Source organism: Carassius carassius, chromosome 40, assembly GCF_963082965.1.
Source record: "Carassius carassius chromosome 40, fCarCar2.1, whole genome shotgun sequence".
In the NCBI taxonomy this organism is placed as follows: domain Eukaryota; kingdom Metazoa; phylum Chordata; class Actinopteri; order Cypriniformes; family Cyprinidae; genus Carassius; species Carassius carassius.
The window spans coordinates 20,072,984-20,091,800 of NC_081794.1; the positions used below are offsets into that span (position 1 = coordinate 20,072,984).

Here is an 18,817-nt window from a genome sequence, read left to right on the forward strand (position 1 = left end):
AGGTATCCATTTAAGTTTAAGTATTTGTTCAGATGATTAAAACTACCTTTTCATTAAACTTGGCTATAAAAGGAAGATTTGATATTGGTCTATAATTGCTCGAAATTGTGTTATCGAGATTGCTGTTTTCAGAAGGGGTTTAACAACTGCAGTTTTCAGGGAGTTTGGAAAAATCCCAGAAAGAAGCGAAGCGTTCATCACTTCTAAGAGAACTACTTATAAACAGTTAAGCACCCTTTTGAAAAAAAATATATATATGTGGGAAGTGTGTCAAGATAGCAGGTTTGACGATTTAAGGTGCTGCACTATTTCTTCCAAAATGTTTCTAGCCACATCTTCAAGAGCAGAGATAGTCTCTTATTTTTGATATCGCAGTCAAATCTGTCTGTCCTTCCTGATATTATTGTTCTTCTCAGAAAAGAAGGAAGCACACTCATTGCATTTGCTGTTGGAGAGCATTTTACTGGAAATCTGACTTGGGGGTTTTGTCAGTCTCTCAACAGCAGCAAAAAGAGTGCGAGTGTTGTTGAGTTACTGTTTATGAGGTTTGAAGAAACTCTGTCTAGCTGTGGCTTGTTCCACATTGAAAGAACAAAGGCTGATATAGATGCTGATGCTATATTTAATTAAAATCCCATAAAATATCAAAAGTCAAACTCTGAGGAAATCATTGATAGCATTTGTGTGAACTCTTCAACAAAGGCTGGAGAGTATTTTGGGTGCCTGTAAATAATGATAAACAGAATGCGTAGAGTACCTTGTGTTTGGAAGCAATGTGTGAGGTCAGTAACATGGTCAACACCGGTATGCCACGAGCATAAGCTCTTGAAGCTCGGCACCTTTCTGAGAAGGGAGCACGGTTGCCAGAACATGAAAAGCAACCCCGGCAACAGTGTTAAAGTAGCCGCGGACTTGGCAATACTGGAAAGGAGGCAGGAGCACCAGTTCTTTTTCATTTAAAGGGGACATACACATAAACAGGGCGTTTTGGCTAATACCCCAAAAAGTGGCAATTTCAAGAAGCTATAAAAAATTATCTGTGGGGTATTTTGAAATAAAACTTCGCATACACACTCTGGGGACATCAGATAACAATTTAAAATACTGTATCAGTGCATTCTATGTCACTTTTAAAGTGAAAATAATAATAATAATAATATATTATCAATTTATCCATGGCAATGCAGAGAACTGTATTTCCTCTTCTCTCTGTATAAGAGTAGCCAAGTTAGGAGATGGGGTTTGCATTTCACATGATTTATTTATTTCTATTTGTTTTGTTCTCTGCCATCAATGTATGGGTGGAAACAGTCCGGAGACAGAGGAATTGAATGGGATCTTAATGCCTAAATAAGAGGGATTAGTATCAGAGTATACTGATTGAGCACATTAAAACAGTCTAAACTATATTCAGTTTGGTGAGATACCATGACTTTACATAAATCTCAGTGTATGACTGTGTGTTTTCTGTGTTACCTGAAAGCTTTTAATTACATGTATTTTAATATTGTGTTCAGTTTTGGTTTATGTGTGATTTTTTTAAATTTTGAGTCAGGACACCATTTACCTTTAAAGGATATAAACATAAAAATATCTTAAAAATTGCACTACCATTCCAAAGACTTGGGAATGAATAATTAATACATTTATACAGCAAAGGATGCATTACATTGATCAAAAGCAACAATAAAGATTTTTACATTGTAACAAAAAGATTGTTTTAAAAAAATGATTGCTTTAAACCTTTGATTCACCAAAAACTCTTGAAAAATGAAAATAATGGATAAAAGAACAAAACGTATCACACTTAGAACAAATACTTTAAGCAGCACAACCATTTTCAGCAATGGCAAAAGTACCAAATCAACATATTAGAAAAATTTCTGAAGGATCATGTTACACTGAAGACTTGAGTAATTCATCACAGGAATAATATACCATTAAAAAAAAAGTTTCTTAAAATATCTCACAATATTACAGTTTTCACAATATTTACTATTTTTAAACAAATAAATGCATTCTTCAGACTTCTTTCTGAAACAAAAATTCTTACCATCTCCAAACATTTCAACAATAGTGTAATTTATTGCTATTTTCCAATACACGAGTACTGCAATAATCTGATGTTATGTATTGCTTCTATTATAAATGTTATGGTTTTTACCAAACATGAAAACAACACATAAAAGTCTAAGACATTTACTGACCTAGAAAACTAATTAAATGCCATAGACATTTATTAACAAACAAAATAACTACTTTCAATTATATATATTTTTTTTCATTAAGTGAATTCAGATGCATTAATAATCCATTATCTATTTTGATGATGCCACCCTTTTTTATCCTCACTTTGCCATGAAGATGGATACACATGGATGGTAGCAGAGACCAGATCAAATCAGAATGGACCAGACAATTTGCTACAGTTCTCTCACAGAGAATGCAATTTGTGTATCAGACGGGTTGTTTCATCACCTTTAATCATTTTGATCTCCATTGTCAACCTCAGATTCAGATGGTAGGTTTATGCTTTGATTTAGCTTTCTTGGCATTATTTTGTAGCCCTGGTGGCTTTGGGCAGGGCTGCAGAGCCTGTGAGATATCGGTCCATGTCCAGCGATCCTCCTTCAATGCGTGCTCTTCAAGCGTGAACTGACCCTGCTTGGTCCGAGTGAGATGCTTGATGTGAGCACAGGAGGACAGAGCTGTGGGGGTACAGGGGTGAAAATCAGAATATTATGTCAGGTAAATTAAATGTTAATGTTTGAAGGTAGTATTACAAGAAAGAAATATCTCCAGAGTGTTACCTTTTGCAAGATCATCAACCAAGCTTCTTACATAAAATCCACCTCCACACTCAACATCTGTAAATGCAAAAATTAAAGCAGTTTAGCATGACATAATGATTTTATGGGAAGAAACAAAAATGTTTTCTAACATAGTGCACCCCAAAATTAAAATCTGTTGTAAATTTACTCACCAATCCCCATCCAAGATGTAGATAAGTTAGTTTTTTAATTGAAACAGGATTTGGAGAAATGTAGCATTACATCACTTGCTCAACAAAGAATCCTCTGCAGTGAATGGGTGCCGTCAGAATGAGAGTTTAAACAGCTGATGGAAGCATCACAATAATCCAAAAATGACTGACACTTCAATCCAGACACAACTCCAGTTCATCAATTAATTTCTTATGAAGTGAAAAGCGAAAACAAAACATTTCTAAACAAAAACTTTAGTGGACTTTTAGGTGGGAGGACAACAGGGCATGAATGTTTCGACCAGAGGAAGCGGATTATGAGCACATATTTTGATTAGAAGCAAAGGTTTAAAGCTAAAACATCTTAATGATGGGCTTGTTTCTTACAAGCATTGCAGCTTTGCACCTCACTCGATGTTAATTGATGGCAGCACCCATTCACTCCAAACGATCAATTGGTGACGAAATGATGCAATGCTACATTTCTCCAAATCTTTTCCGATGAAGAAACTAATTTATCTACATCTTGGATTACCTGAGGGTGAGTATATCTTTATGGATTTTTTTTTTGGGGGGTGAATTATTTCTTAAACTCTCTACATACAGTATTAATTCAATTGTCCAAGAAAACACATTTACCATTCGTTAATATTTCTCATATAATGTCTTTCTAAATTTAGTGTGTAAATGACAAACCTATGGTGAAATATGGCGGGCTGAAGTCCTGTAAAGAGAGACTGTACACTGTGACTGGACGTGCAGGTTTAGCCTCAACCTCTTGACCTTGCTTGAGCAGGACAGACATGCGCTGGCCATCCTTCTTCAGTGCTGAATATCTTTAAATGCAAACATCAGATTTTCTATGACGTCAAAAAACATAATTCATTTAGACGTCTATAAAGATTGTATTGTGTAACAAGCAAAACAAATTGACTTACAGAGGTGGAACCTGCATAATTTCACCCGTAAATTGCTTCATCTTCTCCTCAAAAGCCTCTTTTGTTATGTGATCTGGGAAAAACAAGCACTAATCTTTATACACTGACTTCTGTGAAATATCCATTCCTTCATCGCAAGCGCAGCCACAAAATCATGATTCTCACCATAACTCTTCTCTTCAACAACATTTCCTGTGACGTCAAGCGTATCAGTTGCTTTGCCTAACTCTCCAACAGCTCTGTATTTCTATGAAGAAAAAAAAAACATAGAAACAAATGTTACAGTAATAAGACCTCTGGATGACACTTACATTTACTTTTAGCAGACGCTTTTATCCAAATCGACTTAAAAATAAGGACAATAGATGACAAATGTCGAAAGACAGACAAACATTTTATGTAATACTTACCTTTGATCCTGCAAGCATCGTGGTGAGCATCTTTGTTCCTTCACCAATTCCAACCACTGCAAAACATTAGGTTAATTACATATATTATATCATATTCTTTCACATTTAATTACATATATGGTATTAGATTCTACTTAAGGCAAGACATCACAGGCCAAATGAGTTTTTTCATGCATTGTTATGGAAGCAAAATCCCATAACTGACATGTTTTTTGTCATACTTGTTTGCATTTGTACATTTCAATTACAAGACTATATTTAAACACCGTTTTTTTTCTCTCTCTCTCAGTTCTAAATGTTTGTGCAGAGGAGTTTGTTCGTATCATTTGCATGATTAGAACATTTTATTAATTTAAAACATAGTGACATTTGTGCAATAATAAAAAAATTAGATGATCAGAAAATGTGTAATAATTAAATAAATTACTGTTTTTAAGTACTTTGATTAATCCACAAGGTAAGTAGTGTTATGATGGCTAAAATTTTTACCCTATTCATCTGTGGTGTCTTGTCTTATTATGCCATTGCTGGTAAGGCTTCACCAGTGCTCATGGTGTAAATTTTAGTTTTTATGATGTTTCACAATGGAAGAAGATACTGGATTACATTACCAAGTACACCAGAAGCATTGCTGTCCAGGGTGCCACCATGGCCAATTTTTAAAGGTTGTTTCTTCCTCTTGCGAGGATTGGGATTTGCAACTCCTGCCTCTGTGTAAGGATAAACTCGTTACACCATAAAACGTATTCTGATAATTACTTTACGAGTGATTATTTTATTCCCCAATGCAAAGGACTGACATCTACTGCTAAGAATGAATCTCAAGATGCCCTTAAAAGTAAAGAAATTAAAAACGCACCCACCTTTTAAAAGCGCCTTCTTCAGTGCGTTTAACACATCCGCGGAGGTGGGACCCTGTTTCTTATAAATGGCAAATATACCATTTAAAGACTGCAATTTGGATAGCGAACTGCTCTGTGCAGCCATGCTTGTTGCTATCGGCTAGAGTTGTGACGTTCGCGAACGAACCGATTCTTTTGAACGGCTCATAAACATGAACGATGGGAGCCGAGTCGCGGCTGGAGGGGAGCCGTTCTTTCTGTCGTTCTTTTTTCCTATGCGTGTTTCACACAGATGCACACAAATGAGCTCCTCCGCGAGACAGAACAGTTATAGGGGGAGGGGCGCACCCAGCGCAGGCCAACCCTTTATAGCGTGATGATATTAGTTATTAGTTGTGCACGCATCCTTCACGTGACTACTCCAGTGGAAAAAAAACCCCTGCGTGCCTCTGTCATTGTCAGCTGTCACAGACATTCATTGCAGCCCACTTTGTTATTGTTCATTGACTTGAAGGGGCTGATGTCCTATGTGCAAAGTTTACAGTAGTATGTAGACATTTCCATTTTATTTATTAGAATTTTATCTACTTTAAATATTTTTAGTTTTCTATCAAAATGTTCTTGTGTGATAACAATGTTCTTGTGTGGAAGTGTTTGTAGTAAAAGCTGTTTTGCACAGAAATTCATTGCAGCTGGCTTTGTTTTTGATGTTTATTTGTGAGTAGGTATTGTATGAATAACATAAGTCAACGTAGCTTTACACACACACACACACACACACACTTTGTACTAAAGGTAAATCCAAAATAGTGATGTCACTGTCTAAGCAGAGGGATTTGTGCAACCCTATGGAATATAGTCCACACATGACAAATGAGGTAATAATCAATATTTCAGAATAATTCAAACTCAGATATTGGTGTGTGATATCTGAGTTTTAATTATTTGACTACAAATCTCACCTCATCATTCCTCCCAGTGATTATTTCCAGGATAAACTGAGATGCCCCCAAGCTGGCTTCTTAAAACTGACTAAATATTTAAAAAGAGCCAAAAGAGCCGTTCTTTTGAACGGCTCTTTGAAAGGAACGGATCGCGAAGATCCGGATCCCCTCAAAGAGCCATAAATCCCATCACTACTATCGGCGCGGGATGATGACATCATTCGTATTGTTATGATACTCACCTTCAAAATGGCCCTAAAAATCACCCTCAAAATGAAATTGCAATATTTGATATTGCCAGAGCAGATTCATTCCCTTTATTCCACCTAAAATCCTGCTGCATCACTAATCCAGCATATTCTTGTAAATCAGTCATTCCTCCAACAGACACAAATGTTTTATGATCTCAGATATGTCACTTAATGGCAACTGTTTCCTACTCCGCTATAAAGTTAGCAAATGCAGGTAGGATCAGTTTCCCATAACAAATCTGAACTAGGATATAACTTAAATGCGTAAACGGACTCTAGATCAGCTGTGGCGGACAACTTTTATATTACACTGCCTGCGTGCACAGAGAAAACTGGGCCTTTATCATAATATAATTTGCCCCTTTCTTATATAGACTAAGCATGTTCGTCCTTTGTATTTAACTAAATCGTATAAAATAAAATCTACCAGCATAAAAAATATTATAAAGCGATAACATTATTCACGTCGGAGATTGTACCTTTAAAGTTCACAGTAAAATATGGAACCACATGATGGCGACATTTATCCACTATTACTGAAGAAGGGTAAACAAACAATGTGTCGGATGTTTGTTATATTTACACATACCATTTAGGCCTATATAATCAATATTATAAATAATTAGTATTATTTAATTTCAGCCTAATATATTGAATAAGTAGGCTGTTATCAATTAGACTAATATTCTGTTAGTTAGCCTACTAATAGATGGTTTATTTATTATTATAACAGTATTATTATAATTCTGCTTTTTAATGCATATTTAGAATGGCACATGTTAAATGGTACCAAGTGCGATCTTTTATAAATGTACACACTAGACAAATAACAGTGACTTTAATCTTCGAAAATAAAGGGTCTGAAAAGATAATATAAAATATAAAAACGTAAAAAGCAACATCCGAACCTGTTAGAGTCAGGAAAACAGTAGTTATTCTGAAAGCAGGAGTGTTAGTCAACATGTGTGTTAGCCACACATCGTAGCAGTCAGTCTATCGTGCAGGACACGCCCATTGTGTAAGCCTCCGGTTCCCGTTATTTTGTCACGCTTTGTAGTGATCACTGATGCCGAGCGCCAGAGCTGCTCCGCTGCTCATGCACCTAAAGCTCGCACACTTTCTGCCTATCTGAAGTCGGGGAACTGTATTTTCGATTGAAATGCATATTGGCGACCATCTTCATTTTATATAAGGAGGAAAACCCAGAGTTTTCATACTGCATCATGTCAACAAGAGGTAACCAGTTTTTATTTAGATTTAATAATGCATTTTCTAATGTCTTATTCATACGTAAGCCTTTTCAAAAGAGGTCAGTCTATCTGACTCATTCTGCTGAGAATGAAGCTACCTTTAAACTTGAGACGCGATGAGACTGTCAAGTCTCAACACCTGTCCAGAAACAGTTGTTTTTGCATATGTCAAATCTGACAGTTAAAGTAATGCCACATGCATTATCGTAGTAGCTTACTTAACTATACAAATGTAGTAGCCTATTACAAACACTAATTTGCGTTTTTCTGCTTCTGATGTGTAGGCTATTAAAATGGAATTTTGATTTGTTTGTTTATATTATTGTATTATTGATGCATTAACCCAATTTGTGTGTAGAGAAAAAAAACCTTTGAGAGTTTTGGCTTAAGGTGTCTCTTTTCCTTTTTGACTTTGCATAATATCTCAGTTTATTCAGGGATTGGTTCCAAACTTCCTATTAAAAAAGTTATATTTATTGTAGACCTATATTCTTTACAGACTTTTTAAAAATGACCCGAAGACAACTGAAGGGTTAAATAAAGCAATTACCTCCTTTTCTGTTCAAGAAAGGACACAGAGAAAAACGAAGCCTGTTACTTGACTAGTGTATTATTTGCATTCTGTTCTTCTCACTGTTGGATGCTCTTCTTTTCATATTAGCGTCACACAAGATGATGCTATGTATATGCCCACGGAATGTTTCTACTTGTTATTCTTGCTTTGACAGTTCCAGTGGTTTCTGGACTTCAATTACATACACACCGCAACCACTGCAGATGATTTATGTTGCTGAGTCTATTTAAAGAATCGGGCTACTGCTACCATGAGCCACAGGCATAAGCCTCGACCATGCTATAATTACAACATGAGCTCAAAAACGTATGTGTCTAAGAAATTATTCTTGAGAAGTGTTGCAGTGTTATTGATTTAGCTTTTGTGATTTCTGAGACTTTGCTTTTTTTTTATTTCGGCTAGAGAGGCTTGAGTTAATGAATGCCAGTATTACAGAGTTTATGTATTTTATATATATATAGTTGTTCTCATGGTGCTTTTCTTCAAATGGTTTTGAATTAAATCTAAATGACAAAGACTGCAACTTAAAGTGAAGTAGATGCAGAATAGTTCTGTATATAAGTCTGGAGGTTTTTGGTCATAAAATTCCTAAAATCAGACATTTTGGCTGGAAGTGTGTTTAACTTCGGTCTTGAGTTTGCACATTTTTGTGAAGTCCTATTCACAGCGCTGTCTGAAGTCCAAGTCCATGTTTTTCTTGCCATGTCCCTATGACCCCTAGTAGCCCGGAGTAATAGAGTTCAATTTAAACTTTGCACTTAAGTTTAGCAAGCCATTTCCCACTTGTCCAGTCATTTCATTTCTATTGTTGAGGTCACTGGAGTGCAATTATAACACCAGACTCATCTGTAAAACTGTGGAACAAGTTTGACAAAGCAAAAACAATCCTTCAAAATCTAAGTTGGGATAAATAGAGCAAGCTGTCACACAGGAGGTTTTAATAAATGGCAGGATCTATATCAGTAGCCTGAGTAAATATAAGGTTTGTGATGAAACAATTAATGAACAAAATTATAATTATTTTGCTATTTAATGGCAGGATATATTGTACCAGCTTAGAATATAAGTGCAACTGCTATTGGGGCATGTTGTCACAAAAGGGTTAATGTGTCTTAAATAAACCGTATCTTTTTTCCTGGGCAATAGTAATGAGAATATTTAATTACTTTGTTGTAGCCATGACTTAAAGGCATGCAATAATAAAAAAAAGAACAAACAATTAAACACTAACTGGTAGATTTTCTTGACATGATTCTGTAATATCCTCCCAATTTTCACTCATCTTTTCATGGTGCATTCCCTCTTTTTCTCTGTATCTCCATTTCTTGGACCCAAGATCATTGTCGGCCCCTGGGGAAGCCCGGTTAAAGCTGTCAGCTGAAATCACTGTGAGAATCTGAGAAGTAAACCGTCTCTAACAACATCCAGCGAGTAGGAACCTCCCCAGACTTGCTTTTCTTTGGGCTTTAATCAGAGCAGTGATACCACTATTTTATTTTCCAACAGCCCTCACAAATATTCTCCAGGAAAGACGACATTGTGACAGCTCTGTCACTTTCACCTTCAGAAATTGGCAGTTTTTGAGATGGAAAAACAAACTGATGATGGTTCAGTGTGTTTCTTAAAGGTATAGGTCAGCCAAAAATTCAGATTCTGTTGTCATTTACTCACCCTCACTATTAATTTAATGTATTAAAGCACAAGAAAATAGTTCTAAATTACTAAATGATAACTTCTTACGAGACTGATAAGACTTGTATTTAAGGATTGTAAACGAGGTGTGCTCCACTTATCACTGTCCCAATTCAGGTCATCCTGTAAGATATGTCTCTTATCATTGCTTTAAGTGGTTGTCAGACTCTGAGACTTGTCTCTTGATGGGGGTGACCAGGATGGAGGCCAGAGCGCTTGGAGGTTTGCTGCAATTGAACCTACTCTGTTTGACATGGCTTTGCTTCAGAGACACGGAAACACAGTCACTTTACTTCAGCAGAATGACACATCATAATTCCTGCTGTCCAGGTCAATGCTACGCTTACTTTGTATCTGCTTAGTCACTTGGGTTCAGTCAGAGTTGTGTTTGCTGGATAAATAGTTTGAATCATTCCTGCACATACCTTCAACACAGTCAATTAAGCTAAATTACAGGATCCGGCAAAGAACTATCCTAGAATATACTGAATTTGTGGTGTAAGGTAATAGCACTGTTTTATGAAGCTCCGATTCAAAAGGTCTATTAAGAGGCAGTTATGATTGTTATTTATATTTTTAAAACATATTGTAACATCTATTTTCGCTCTGCCAACAAAAAGGTGTAAATAGTCCAATCGTTAACCGTTAACACTTTCATGAGCAACTCACAGGTATAGTGGCGTTTCGTTCCTGAATGAATCACTATTTTTAATGAATCATTTGTGTGAGTGATTTAGTAGTCTTACTCCCATATTACATCTGTACCGATTGACAGCTGAACAGATGTGACTCTCAAAACGACCTGTTAATGCAACATCTGGCATTCCAAGCCGCAACTTTATGAACGAGTCACCGATGAAAATCCTTTTGTTTTTTCACTTGCTTTGAATATTGAACCTATAACCTTTTTAACACTGAATGAAGTAAATCAAGTAAAAGGTAATCTTCCATTAATGTAAGTTACCAAAAACCACACATCATTTTTTTTAATTATTATTTATTTATTTTAATTTCACGTTCAATCCTTAAATCAATGTAGAAACAACATAAAGACAGTATATTTTAATAATAGCAGCTTTTTTATAACTGAAGGCCAGTATCGCTGATACCAATACTTCTGATGTGTCTAGGTGTGTTTTCCGCCTTATATTTACCCATTGACTAACTTCAACATTACAGTATAATTGAGAGCTATCAGATCTATCATTTATTAGACTACTTTAATATACAAAATTGAATACAATTATCGAAAAAATCCTTAAAGCTATGAAAATGATTGATTTCCTCTTTTTTTCTTTTGTTTTGTGATTAACAGGCATCACAGCAGCTTAGTTATTAGGTTATTTGGCTGCTGTTACTTTAAGAGTTCCCGCTGCTGAACATGATGCGGATCTGACACACATCATATTTTCTCACATCTTTACATTTTCTGACCTACTTTACTTCAGGTCTGAAATGTTCTATAATGAGCTGACAAATTGAATCGGGTATGTTAGATGAGGGAGACAGTTTGGAAAACCACTGCATTTCAGAGACATGTTGGCCACAAAGCAAGACACTTGTTATGTTCTTGAATCTATCAGGTTTGTGTGAATGACTGAATCATGAAAGCAGTTGCTTCTTTTATTTTTTAACAAATTAGTGGCTTTGAACGCATCAGTTTAGTAAACAATTCAATGACTCACTTGATTAAAGGCAGTCATTTGTCACCACCTACTGTGCAATAATGTAACTTGCAGAAAAAGTCTCACTAATAGCACAGACTCACAGCCTGTCTAAAATGTGCAAAAAACAGGCCAAATGTAAAAGTAAAAAAAAAAATGGTTCTTTAAGAAGTCTAAATGTTATGCTTTGAACTGTGCAAGATGCTGACCTTTAGCCATCAGCTCTTCTTCTTTGTGTGGACTTGGTAGTGATCTGCACTACAGATCTGCCACCGTTAGGATGACCAAGAGAAGTGGAGCATGCTTGCTGATTGCTGGGGTTTCAGCCTCATGAACACCAAAGGGCTTTAGTTGTTATTCAAGGCTTAATTAAGCTTGATCCCACCAGGAAGCTGCCCCTCTGCCTCTCTCTGTTCCCAAGCCGCCCTCAGCAAGCCGAGTCCAGACCCACTACATTCCTATAACTAGGATGTCACCTCTCTTTGGTTGAGCTGGTCAAGTGGAGAGGGGGAAGGGATGATGGAGTAACCAGTGGACTTGAACTTGTGGTATTAGGTTATGTCACCAACACAAACCTTTGTATGACATTTTACTCTTTCTTTCTATGCCCCCATTCTACTTCTGAGGGTTGGTGAGGTGCACATTGTTTTGGAGTTTCATGGAGATCCTGTATGAAGTCACATCAGTGGATCGGCTCCCCCTGACACAATGGCAGGAGCTGGGCAGGAGCCAGAGGAATAAAAGTTAGAAACATTTCCAAGTTCAGTGGGTTTTGTTTTAGACATGTTTTGCACCACCCTTTGCTTATAAGATGACTTCAGTTTGAATTAGTCCAGACCTCATTTAAAAGTGGAGACAAACATCTCAATGTACTCTACCCCCCAAAAAACACTAGTAGTTTTATAAATAATTATATGAGGTAAGGCAGCACAAAATATTTAATGGAAATTTAAGAGGTCATACAGGGAAACACATATTTCCCATTCCATTTCATTCTGTTTCAGATACACACAAATTATACATACCGTATATATCATGGTCCAACCAATGAGACACCTAAAATGCTTAAACACACTTTAATATTTATTACGTTTAATACAACAAATACACATTACAATACAAATTGTTATGCAAAACTAGCATTATTTGAGAATGATCCAGTGAGCATCTTGTTCTTGAGTGGAAAAGAGAACATCTGACCTTTTTAACAAAGGAGCTTAAATGAATAAAAATCATTGGTCTTTTGGCCTCCTCTGTATAGGGCCTCCTCTATATATGTATAGTGTACATACGCGCTCTCTCTCTCTCTCTCTCTCTCTCTCTCTCTCTCTCTCTCTCTCTCTCACACACACACACACACATACGTATATATATATATATATATATATATATATATATATATATATATATATATATATATATATATATATACTGTATATACCTTGCAGGTGTGTAAGCACCAGATGGAGGCCATCATTCTGATTCCAGCTGACCACACACTCCTGAGCTCTGTATTCTCTGTGGGCTGCTGATTCTGTGCCTCTGCACTAAAAAAAAAATCACCATCCTGACGAATGCTTCATCTGTACTGAGCTCTGGAGCCACTCGAGAGTCTACCAAGTAAATGCTTAGCTTCAATTGGGAATTTATCTTACCTTGCATTTGACAAAATGTTTAAGGCCATGTTCTCCTGATGCCTGGTTCATGTCCAAGCCAGTTTGCTTTCCTTAGTTTATCTCACTTTGTGGACAGAAGTCCAGTTACAGACCATTGGGGGAAAGGGCTGCTGATATTACTGGCTACCAGCCAACTTTTGTCCCAATTATTTCCTGTGTTATTGTAGAAGATGTGGCTCAAAGTAAACCTAGAGGTCCCTCTCAAAACAAAGGATCATTATGCTCTACACTGTAGTAAAAAAAATCTTAATCACAAAATCCAGAGTACATTTGATACCTTGTCTTCTGGATTCTTATAGTGACCTTGTGAAAATATAGAAGAAACCAATATTTTTACGTGTGTGTGTGTGTGTGTGTGTGTGTGTGTGTCAGATTTTGCTTGCATTCTGGAGTCCCCATAAAGACAGTAAAACCTGAAATAACCCATAATCCAATAGTCTCAAATGGCTAAAGAAACATGCAAAATAATAAATGAAAATCTCAAATGTTTTGTGATGTTTCAGGGATAGGTTTAATAATATGTTTTAGTAACAGAATGTGTTATAAGCTCAGTTTTAAAGCAAAAGAATTCAATATAAAGTCAAAGTGAGAGTGTGATTCTGCCCCTTTGGCCACAGTTTAAATTGCACAATCATCCAATTTATTGCATTTTCAAACCCTCTGTTTTTACATACTTTATTACATCAGAAAGCGGCTCAATCTCCTTTCCCTTCTTTTTCGTATAGGGGAGTTTTTTTTTTTTGCTCTTTTTTTAATCTTCAGTGGAAAAAGGTCATTTTGCTAAATTCCATCCCATTTGGTTACTGTTGCAAACTGAGACAAGATTTAAATATTAACTAGAGATTTGCGTGTGGGTATTATTCAGTAAAATAAAGTCATAAAAAGTTTTGCATACTCTTCTTACATGGGTTTACATGAATTTTGACATTGCAAAGCATTTTATCTGTGGGTTTTCTTTCTTTTTAATAAGAAATTGTTAAATTACACACTAAGATTTTAAATTTCTGGTTTAAAAACCAGAGTCTGCAAACCATTATCAAGGCAAATGCTTCTCAGAGTCAACTTAAAGGAGAAATGGCTCATTTAAAAGAAATAACTGAAAATTCAAGCCATATTTTCAATAAGAAAACTCTACGAAACAATTTTAACAGTTAATTGTGGTGTGGAACTATGACAGTTATGCTTTCTTTCAGAATGATTGATTTGGCTTAGAGAGGCCGCCCTACTTTGATTAATGTTGTTTCAGTACATCACTGTAAAATTCCTGTAGTCCCGATTGATCCACTTATGAATACTGATTGGAGCCACTTAGCATAAACTGAAGACAGAATCCAATTAGAATGGAAAGATCTTTCAGTCCTATGAGCCTTATTGTGAGAGCAATATTTGCAGTTTTCCTTGCAGGGTGGACTTGTCTTGTTGGTCATCTACAAGGTCACGGCAGTATAAGGGGCTTAATTGCTGCATCCAAAAAGACCACCTGCAGTAAGAGCAGAAGCAATCACATTAATTACTTCTCAGCAGGGCACAGTTGCATTAATGATAGCTATCCAGACCGTGGCTTGGGAGCAGCAGATGTAGGATCGGACATTACTGAAACAGTAGCATCCATTTTGTTCCCCAGGACAGTGACCTGTGCGTTTCTAACACTGTGTTGGGCTCTCATGTTTACCCAGCATTTTGTCAACCCACGGGATATAGAAACTGACCTTTTGATACCACAACTGCTGCTAGGGGAATCTCTCAAAGCCAAAATTTAGATATATGGAGCATTTGTCAAGGCATTTTAGCTTGCTTGCAGTTTCTTTCAATGTATTATTTTAAAGCCCCCTCCAGCTCAGAGAATGACCTGGCCTGCCTGAATGATACACACTTACATGACACTGTCCGGGCTTTTTTTCAAGGGGTTATTTTTTTTTTTTTTTGTTTTCATGACCATTTTCACTCTGTTTGACTCTTTATCCTCATGACTTTTTTTTATTTTAATATGATAACCATGAACCCTTTGCTATTTAAACTAACCTTTGGAAATTAATGTGATAAAGGCAGTACAAAATTAGATTTTTTATTAGTTTTTTTCAGAATATGTAGATTAATGCACGCTTGCTTAATAAAAAGTATTATTATTATTTTAGTCTTACTTATTCCAAAGATTTAAATGCAGTGTATCGCAGTTTCCAAAAAATAAATAAATAAGTAAATAAATAATAATAAAAAATATATAAAAAAATATTAAAAAAATAAAAAGTAAGTAGCACAACTGTTTTCAACACTGATAATAAAAATTATTTTTTCTTGAGCACCAATTCAGCATATTAGATTGATTTCTAAAGGATCATATTACACTGAAGGCTTCTGAAAATTCAGCTTTGCCATCACAAGCATAAATTTTATTTTAAAATATATTTAAGATCTGAGTTACAGTATGCTTACAATAGTGAAAGGGGAGCATGATGAGGAATGAATAGTGCTGTGCATGCGACAAGGCCATCGCCAATGGCTACCTGACATCACTTTAGAACTGCTGCTAACATGAATTCTCTTTGTGTGATTAGACCCTGAAAGAGCTCTCTCTTCCCTGTCACACTCTTCTTAAAGTATATCCAGTCATTGCACATGAGATTTTGTGGTCACTTATTTTATAAACTCTGCTTTTTGCAGCGACATACTAAATGTTGCATCAGCAAATAGATTTTGAGTTATGAACCCACTCAAAGCTTTTAATGCTTCAATGTTAAGATGCATTTCAGATGCAATTAAAGATGCTTTTATACAGTACCCCCCTCCAAACTTGGCATGAAGCAATAAAGTGGCAGGCAATAAAAGCTGTCTTTTCATAAATGTTGTCCTAACCAGTTGCAACAAGCAAATATGGAAGACAATTTAAGTGCTATTTAAGAATAAAATGAAGAAATCATTTATTAATGTATTAATTCAAAAATAAAAGATAAATAAATAAATTCACTTTTCAAAGTGACAAATAAATATATATACAAGTAGTTATTTTTAAATGGCATTTTTTAACTCATTTGGTAAATGGTTTAAGAAAAGCAGTTTGCAAACTAATCAATAAAAGTAAGTGGCCAATGCTTTAAAAGTCTTATTACGTATTAATCTTTTGGTAAATTCTAAATATTAATGTTAATTAAATGTGTTTAAACACATCACATGAAAGTGAGTTATCAATTTACAGTTTTATTTTTGAATTAATATTGTAACAATTGGAGCGACCCTCTATGAGTGACAGGCTATTCCACCAATCACTTAATTCTATCCCTGTTTTGCTCTGGGAGCGCCGTCTACAGTGAAATCTCACTATTAATCCTCCTCCACATGCTGGAACATTTAGCATCAGATATGTTCAGACTGGCTGTGTTGTAGAGCACGTGCAGTTCTTGTTGCTTGTGGTATCACACCTGGTCAAGATACAGTGTAAGATTTGTTTTTGTCTTGCTTGCTTGCACCTTGTTCTCTCCAGAGACTTTGGTGATTTGCTCTGGTACTCGTGGGTCTGTATGGGACTCTCTTAAGGGCTGAGAGGGCTGTTAAGGTTTGATTCTGAGGTTGGCTGAAGATTTGAAGGTTGTCCGCACAAATAAACACCCCCACGATGTCTCTGAGCAACCTCTGATACCGTAGGCTGTTTGCACAGTAGACCATAATCGCCAGGAATATAACTCGAACCAGCCTCACGTAAAATACAGCGGAAGAAAAAAGAAAAAAAATCTCTGGAAAGGATTACGACATTGTGAAAGAATTTCCCCAGCATTTCCTCTTCAAGTGAGCACTGACGGAGCTGTTGAAGACTAAAAACAGGAGGTTTTGTTGTTACAGTATTCTCTCATGTGTAACCATTTAGCGCAAAGTTGATAAGGCTCTCTCTTTCTTCCTCTTTCTCATAGTCTCTCTCTGTGGGTGTTCATGAGAGTGTGTGTTTTTATATTTTGAACCCTGGAACAGATGTAGCACATGCCTACTTTGCAGTGTTGCAGGGCAATTCACAATGAGCCAGTTTAATCAGCCAATGGGTGGAGCCGAACATACCGCTTCACCTTCATTGCTCCTGGAGAGCATGCATCTGTTTGCAAGCCTGTGTGTGAGAAATAAAGCAGGGATGTGGTCATTTAATCCTCACAGTGTGAAGAAACATCCTGTTCCATGTCATACAGTAAATGTCCAAAGCACCTTGTTCTACATTCCTCAACAAAGATGAATATGTCTGTGTGGTTTTAATAGCTAAAGCAATTCTAGTGAAATTCCTTTAGGGATGTTGAATTAGTCCATTCAAGTCCATTCAAAGGATTTTGAGTTTTCGACTTTATTTGTAATATTTGAAGCACAGAGATATTTGAATATTTTTCTAATTTGGATCACATAAATAAGGAGGTGTCAAATTATGAGAAGACAAGTGGTTTATTATTGTCATCTAAATGTTAAGTTTATGACACTTCCAACAATGAGAACTGCACTGTTAGCACGTGTATGCCATTCTTATGGTGTGCATGCTTATACTTCACACGGTGAAGTGGATCTTGAGCTGGTAATTGCCATGGTGTGCAGTGGACTGTGTTTGATTGGATTAGATTTGCTGTATTTTTGGCCCTGGGTTTTTTGTGTAACAAGTTATTCTCTTGCACTTTTCAGAAGTGCAGCTAGGGGGAGCAACACTTAACAGAATTTCACTTGCTATTAGCTTATATACATTTTCAATACTGAAATGTGTCTTCAGCCATTTTTACACTAAGGACCCCATGGTGGATAAAGAAATAGAGCAAGAATCCCCTGTTTAATATTGTACAAAACAGCCTAAAATTACTTGCATATAGTATAAGGTAAGATTCCCACCTTATTGTTTCTCTAGATCATAGATGGCACAACATTTCATCTCAACACATTCAATGAACGGCTATGTTCTTCTTGTTTTGTAATTTTATTTGATTATCAATATTTTAGTCAGTCAAAACATTTTTGAGATAAATTGTATTCATTTTATGTCTCTGGAAAATAGTGATCTGTGACATTTTATTAATTTACATATTCAAGTATTTTGTGTCTATTTGTCTATGAGATTTTATTTGTGGACATAATGATGGCTTTTGTTAAGTACAAAATATTGTTTTTATTTTGAAGATTAATAAAAAAATACTGGGGGAAAAATGCTGTATGATTTACTTTATTCAGAAATTGCTAGTACATTTCACAAATAATTATAAAAAAGACAAGCAACACATTTATTTAAACATGAAAAAGTATATATATACTTTTTTGTAAAATGTACACCATTCATTTTTTTTATTTTCCTTATTCTGTGATTGTTAAAATTATATTAATAATATTATATTTCAGATTAATCTCTTTTTCTGGAATCTATCTTCTCCTACCATATTAATGAATTTCCATACTTTGTGATGTTTACATTGCACGGCCATTAGAACCCATTTAGACCATTAAAATAGTCATATATAGTGATACACTTGTGCATGATTTTGATGACTAAACTTGAGTCAAAATGGAGAGAGACTGAAATCTTGATGCATTGTGAATAGTTGTTATATAATGTCAGCGTTCCTCATCATGATGCTGCTTACATTGC

The 18,817-nt window shown here is 35.8% G+C and overlaps 2 protein-coding genes across 3 annotated transcripts in view; one reads left to right on the top strand and one right to left on the bottom strand.

Moving 5' to 3' along the window:
- Positions 1-1,945: 1,945 nt before the first annotated feature.
- Positions 1,946-5,336, bottom strand: LOC132121792 (pseudouridylate synthase TRUB1-like). The gene is given in 9 exon segments (XM_059531544.1): positions 1,946-2,520; positions 2,522-2,708; positions 2,811-2,867; positions 3,680-3,819; positions 3,922-3,994; positions 4,087-4,168; positions 4,332-4,387; positions 4,943-5,041; positions 5,195-5,336. Coding segments are annotated over 9 exon segments (858 nt in total). The 5' UTR covers positions 5,319-5,336; the 3' UTR covers positions 1,946-2,480.
- A 2,061-nt stretch (positions 5,337-7,397) lies between these two features.
- LOC132122327 (actin-binding LIM protein 1-like) overlaps positions 7,398-18,817 on the top strand; it is a 68,241-nt gene continuing 56,821 nt past the window's right edge. The window contains exon 1 of one of the 2 annotated variants that reach the window (XM_059532444.1): positions 7,398-7,604. Coding sequence is in view for 1 of the 2 variants with exons in the window: in XM_059532451.1 (XP_059388434.1) it covers positions 7,592-7,604 (13 nt within the window). In the remaining variant the exon portion in view is untranslated. The remainder of the gene's footprint in view (positions 7,605-18,817) is intronic. The other variant, XM_059532451.1, reaches the window with a different exon arrangement.